This window comes from Nannospalax galili, unplaced genomic scaffold, assembly GCF_000622305.1.
Source record: "Nannospalax galili isolate Female #2095 unplaced genomic scaffold, S.galili_v1.0 scaffold455, whole genome shotgun sequence".
Classification (NCBI taxonomy): domain Eukaryota; kingdom Metazoa; phylum Chordata; class Mammalia; order Rodentia; family Spalacidae; genus Nannospalax; species Nannospalax galili.
The window spans coordinates 996,394-1,002,753 of record NW_008335815.1 but is presented as its reverse complement, the minus strand read 5'-3'; the positions used below and the strand labels follow the sequence as shown (position 1 = coordinate 1,002,753).

The window sequence follows — 6,360 nt, the reverse complement described above, 5'->3', positions numbered from 1 at the left end:
CAGTATTTGTTCTTTCTCAAAATCATCATGGAAAGACCTCTCTCTCTCTCTCTCTCTCTCTCTCTCTCTCTCTCTCTCTCCCCCCCTCCTCTCGCCCACCGACCATGTTAGCGCAACCCTTTCAACTGACTGCTGTTCCGTTCTCCCCTCCTCCCCCATTCCAAATCCCCTTCCTCAAGAGCCTTCAAGAGTCTGCTCCCGGGGCTCTCCACTCCCCTACAGTGTGTATTCGAGGAAGCCATCCATCCACTCAAGCACATTTAAAAGTTACTTCCACGGAGCAGAGGTAGGCAAGACACAGCACCTCGATCTATCAACTCCTACTCAACAATAACCCCTCTCTGGACCCCTACACCTCAAAAGGCTCCCCAGACACATGACGGTCCCTCCCGCCCCTTCCCCTGCTACAGGATCAGCAGCCCAGGCGCCTACTCCCATCAGACTCCCGGGAGCTGCGGGCTCCCGGTCCTAGCACAGGTGCAGCTTCTGGTGCTGCGCCAGGTGCGTTTTGTAGCGGAAGCCCTTGCCGCATCCCGCGCACTTGTGCGGCTTGTTGCCGGTGTGGATGCGGCGATGGCGGATGAGGTGCGAGCTTTGGATGAAGCTCTTGCCACACTCGATGCACGTGTAGGGCTTCTCGCCCGTGTGCGTGCGCTGGTGCTGCGTGAGTGTGGAGAAGTCGCTGAAGCGCTTCTCACACTGGCCGCAGCGGAAGGGCTTCTCGCCCGTGTGCACGCGCAGGTGGTTGACCAGGTGCGAGTTGCGGCCGAAGCCCTTGCCACACTCGCGGCACACGTAGGGCCGCTCGCCCGAGTGCGTGCGCTTGTGCGTGAAGAGGTGCGAGCTGACGCTGAAGGTCTCGCCGCACTCGGAGCACATGTAGGGCTTCTCGCCCGTGTGCACTCGCTGGTGCTTCACCAGGTCCGAGCGCCAGCTGAAGCGCTTGCCGCACTCGCCGCAGCCGTGCGGCTTCTCGCCCGTGTGGATGCGCTGGTGGTTGGCCAGGTGCGAGCGGCGCACGAAGCCCTTGCCACACTCGCCGCACGCGAAGGGCCGCAGAGCCGCTGCACCTGCGCCATTGGCCGCCGCGTGCGCACGCCGGTGGCTGAGCAGGTGGGAGCTGAGGCTGAAGGCCTCGCCGCACTCGGGGCACGGGTAGGGCTTCTCGCCCGTGTGCAGGCGCCGGTGCTTGAGCAGGTCGGCGCGCCAGCTGAAGCTCTTGCCGCAGTCGGAGCACAGGTTGGGCCGCTCACCGGTGTGCAGCCGCAGGTGGTTGGTCAGGTAGGTGTTGCGGCTGAAGCCCTTGCCGCACTCTCCGCAGCGGAAGGGCTTCTCTCGAGGGGGCCGGGCCAGTGCGGGCCCCGCCCCGAAGCCGCCGGCCACGCCCACGCCCATCATCCCCACCACTGCTCTGCACTCGCCCGCCAGGCCGAAGGGCTCCAGGCTGGCCACCGCTGCAGCCTCTGCCAGGCGGTGGATGCGCTGATGCTGCAGGAAGGCGGCGCCTGGGCTGAAGCTCTCCCCGCAGTCCGGGCAGATGGTGGGCGCGTCCATGATGCTGGCCATGAGGCTGTCGAGTTCTCCAAGGTCCATGGCCATGGAGTGATGGAACCGGTGGAAGCGGCGGTGGGCAGGCTTGTCACCCCGGTGCCTGCTCCCCAGGGACAGGTGGCGCCTCCAGGGAAGTACTGGAGGGGGTGGCTGCACCTCTTCCTCTAGCAGCCGGCTCTCCCCAGCACTTTCTTCCTCTTCTTCCTCCTCCTCCTCCTCTTCTTCCTGGGGGCTCCGAGATATGCAGTCGGATTCTGACAGTCCCGGGAATGTCGCCATGTCAGCCACACCTGGTTGGTCATCTTCCTCAAGGAGAGAGGCCTCTTCTTCACTCAGCCCCTCTGCAATAGAAAAGTTGGCAAAGAGTTTTGCTAGGCCTGGTGGGCAACGGTAATCATAGAGGAACAGAGTGTGGGCCAAAAGGAGAAGTGAGCCTCCCCCAGGCATTCACCAACACTGCCCCTATCCGACTCCCCAGTTTCCTTAGTTTCCTTATCTCTCTTATCCCCACCTAACACTCCAGCCTCACTCCCACAGGGCTCCTCCAGGTAAGGCCTAAAGGACTGTGCACCCTGGCCCACTGCCTACTTGAAGTGTACAATCAAGGTTTTAAAAAATTACACAGGATAGATGGCTTAGTCTATAAAGAGCTTACTGTGCAAGCATGAGGGCCTGATCCCCAGAACCCACAGTGAAAAAAAAAAAAAAGTGATAGCTGATGCTTGCAGTTCTAGTTCTGGGGAAGCAAAGACAGACAAATCCCTGGGGCTTAGCCTATCTTGGTGAGCTCCAAGCCAATGAGGACCCCCTCCTGTCTCAACAGCCAAAGTAAATGGCTCCTGAGAAATACCAGGAAGTTGACCACTGGCTTCAACACACACCCGCTACACATGTGTACCAACATGCATACACATACACACAAAGAATCACGAAGATCTCATGATGTCTTTAGTAAGTTTATAATTTTGTGTTGGGCAGCATTCATAACTATCCTCATTGGCAGGTTGGACACGCCTGTGGGCAAACTGAAGGCACCTAACCAACTTGACTGTTGGTGGAGGAAGGAAAAGTAGAGACTGACAGTCCAGAACTGGTGAGATCAAGTTATAAACTGCTTAGGGTGACACATACCTGTCAGTGTCTAGCTGCTTCCTCCCCAAGAGGAGGGCACTCCTGGGAGTTACAGAAAATGTGTACTGCGGAGGGTACGGGGGAGTCAGGGACTTTGTCCTGGGGAAAGGAATGTAGCCTCACAGTCCTGGCTCTAAGTATTTTGGCTCATTTCTGCTCCTGAGGCCTATACTGAGCAGGATAAAGCCACCAGAGCCCAAAGGCAAGGAAACAAGGAAGTGGCTAGAAGCCCAGCATTCGCTTTCAGGTCAGGGGATAGTAAGGGAGTGTGTCAGGACTTGGGAATCAGGTTCAGGAAACTAGCTAGGTCACTTAACTACTGAATTTACTTATGTATTAAGGGAGATGGTGATTTAACTGGAAATATATATACTTTGTCCAGCACCATGCTAAGTCACTCTTTAATTTTCTTAAAAGATTTGTTTGCTATTTATATGTATGTGTGTGCCTCTGTGAGTTTATGTGCACTAGGTGCATGCAGGTGCCCAAGGGGGCGAGAAGAGGGTGTTGGAGTGCCTGGAACTCCACAGGTGTGAACCAGCAGATGTGGATGCTGGGACCTGAACCCAGGACCCTGGCAAGAGCATTCTTAACAGCTGAGACATCTCTCCCACCCCCAAGTTACTCTTTAAATCCATCACCTCATCTTAATCTCCCAATACCTGTGAGGCAGGTGCCAGTACTGCCTGTGATTCTATGTTGTTACAAGTGGTAATATGCTGCCGAACTCTCCTGGGAAGTGCATCACCCTGAGTGATCCTCTTTACCCATACATACCAGCACAGCCTCAAGGGTGGATGGTACTTAAGAAAAGGATGCTCCGAGGATCAATGTTAGGCAGACCAAGTTAGTACAGAATCCTGCTCCATGGTCTCTAGAGAGCCCTCCCCGTCCCCAGACCCCCAGGATGCTGCTCCTGGTTGTATTTCAGAGGAACCAGATATAAATGTGGTTGGAGCAACTTCCAGAGGTACACCAGTCTTCTCACCTGGACAGATGTTGGATACTACTTCCCTTTCTGGGGAGTCCCCTCTTAGAGCTTCATCCTGTGGGTTGGAGCCCATCTCCTGCTCCAGGAGGCCTCTCTCTTCTTTGTCCTGTGGATTGGAGCCCATTCCTCTTTCTTCTGAGTCCTCTTCTTGGTCCTCAGTGTTCTCAAAGTCAGAGCCCATCCCTCTCTCTTCTGACTCCTGGTGTTCACACACACCCTGCTTTACTTCTTGTTCCATCCAGGAAGGAAAGGGCAAAGGAGGTAACCAAGGATCCCTGTCCCAGACAAAACACACAGAAGGAAAGATCATATCAACCTTGATTCATCCCTCTACCATGTCTGGCCTTTATTTCCCCATCCAATAAATTATCTAGAGTTATAAGCTCCATATACAAACCTACTTACTCCTTACCACATACATATTTAAGATAAACAACTGGGTGCAAAGGAGGACTTCTGGGTGCGGAGGAACAGTGCCAATCTCATTCTGAAGACACAGGGCAACACTGGACCCAAGCTAGATCAGCTTCAGCCTATGAAGTATCTATTAGTGTGTGTTATACAACTTAAGACTGAAGTGAGCATTTCCTGTTTTATTATTTTAATTTTGTGGTCTAGGAGGCTGAACCCAGGATCACAAGCACTCTACTACTGAGCTATAGCTCCAGCTATATACCCAGGCTAAGTTACCCAGGCTATCCTTGAACATACTCTGTAGCTCTGATAGGCCCTGAGCATTCTTCCATCCTGCATCAGCTCCTTAACTGGCTGGGGTTCTAGAACTGCAATATTTTTTTTAATTACATAAACAACTTTCGAATTTATTTAGCTCCCTGACTCTGTGCTGGTGCCCTCAACTCCTTGACCACTATTTTCTACCCTTCGATCAGGAAATCATGCCTGATTTTGTCACAGACACAGTCAACATACATGAAACCACCAAAGACCTTGCTAACTGGGTTTTGCATTTTAAACAGTCCTTTAACGAGGACTTTAGATCTCACAGTACATGTTCCTTGAAGCCTGCCTGGGCACATACCGCATATGGGTTTTTGTGCTTTCCCAATCTTCTTGGTATAAAGGTAAGCAATCCCCCTGCCAGAGATTTAAGACAGCCTGGTTTGAAGTGTAGGAAAGCCTATAACAGTACATCAAACCCTGGAGCACTCTAGTGTCTCTAACCATCCCCAGAAGAGAAAAACAAAAACATTTTTACAGCTCTGAACACTTACAGAACACAAAGAAGACCCTGATAATAATACTCCATAACTTGTAAACATTTTAATGTGGAAAATAAGCCAATTTTATAGTCTTGAAGGGCTGTGCTTTCCTGCCCCTATTAAGCCTGCCCTCCTCCACAAACCCATAACATTCTTACAAGTATTTGGCTAATTATTAGAAGGCCTATAAAGAGCCAGAGGAAAAATACATTCAGTGTGCAAGAATGACAAACATCAGTGTGGCAACTTCTTATCTAAGACCATGTCTTCAAAGGCACTGACCTGGTTTTGTGGCAGTAATCTGCTGCACTATTAGGAGCAGTTAAGCCAAAATGATTCCCACTCTGGCAGGTCTACTGGAAACAAGTGGAAGGGATGCAAGGGCCTGCTATATTAGAAGCCATCTCCATAGTCCTAATTACATACATTGCAATATCTCATTTATAAACAAGCTTTAACAGGAACACACACCAGGAACAACTGGTAACCTTTGTACAAAAAAAAAAAAAAAAAAAGACCAACATCTGAACCACAGGGAGGAAATAACATCAGATTCTGAAGCCCTCTGTGGATGTCAGGTTCACATCTCAAATTCAAAGGCCCCCTAGGTCAGATTGAGCAGTTGAGCCAAAAATAATTTTCTTTGTCATCCACCACTCCTGCAGCTCAGCTCAAGCCGGCAAAGCCATTTTCAGGGTAAGGCTCTTGGACTGATATGAGACCACTCCTCCCACTCTCTCAGCAGTCCCCAAACAGGACTCAAGAATTACACTGATGACTTTGATCCCTCAAACCAAAGGCGGGGAGAGCGAGGAGGGATGGAGATTTGACTCAGTTGAGAGAATACTTGCCTAGCATGCTAGGTTCAATCCCCAGCACCACAACCTGGGGTAATGCACTATGATCTCAGCACTCAGGAGATAGAGGCAGGAGGACTAAAAGTTCAAGTCATCCTTAACAAAGTTAGTTTAGTTACGTTAGTTAGTGAGTTAGTTAGTTAGTCTGTCAGTCAGTCAGTCAGTTAGAGGGCAACTGGGCTACATGAGACCTTGTCTCAAAGTCTACAACGTAAAGAGCAAGACGCTCTTCCTTGGCTGGGAAACTTCCCTCCCCTAAGGCCTTCTCATAGGCAGCCCTGTCAGCATGGAAAGCAGGAGTTACAGGCAGAGGAAATCCCTCCACTGGGTCAGGCCAGCCCAAGGCAAGTCAGTTAACCTCTCATTGTTTCAGAGCCTCATCAGTGGAAGGAAGGGAGTGTTACTTTACCTTTCTCACTGGGAGAGTGTCAGAAGGAGACTAATTAAAAAGTACTTTGGAAAATATTACAGAGAATCACCACTGCTTTGAGTTCTGCAGCTGTGAATGGTAATGCTTATTATTCCTCTGTACCATCCCAGCACTCCCCCAAAGATACATTGGCTCTTCTGTTTGGCAGGAATATCACCCTAACAGCATTAGATTCTTTCT

The 6,360-nt window shown here is 51.1% G+C and overlaps 1 protein-coding gene across 3 annotated transcripts in view; it reads right to left on the bottom strand.

The window, feature by feature from the left end:
- Positions 1-43: 43 nt before the first annotated feature.
- The window catches only part of Znf697 (zinc finger protein 697), a 32,364-nt gene continuing 26,047 nt past the window's right edge, over positions 44-6,360 (bottom strand). For all 3 annotated transcript variants that reach the window (XM_029562268.1, XM_008830528.3, XM_008830527.3), the window contains 2 exons: positions 3,671-3,948; positions 44-1,892 (listed from right to left, as the gene is read on the bottom strand). In XM_029562268.1, the coding sequence (XP_029418128.1) occupies positions 469-1,892; positions 3,671-3,911 (1,665 nt within the window). In that variant the 5' untranslated portion in view covers positions 3,912-3,948 and the 3' untranslated portion in view covers positions 44-468. The remainder of the gene's footprint in view (positions 1,893-3,670; positions 3,949-6,360) is intronic.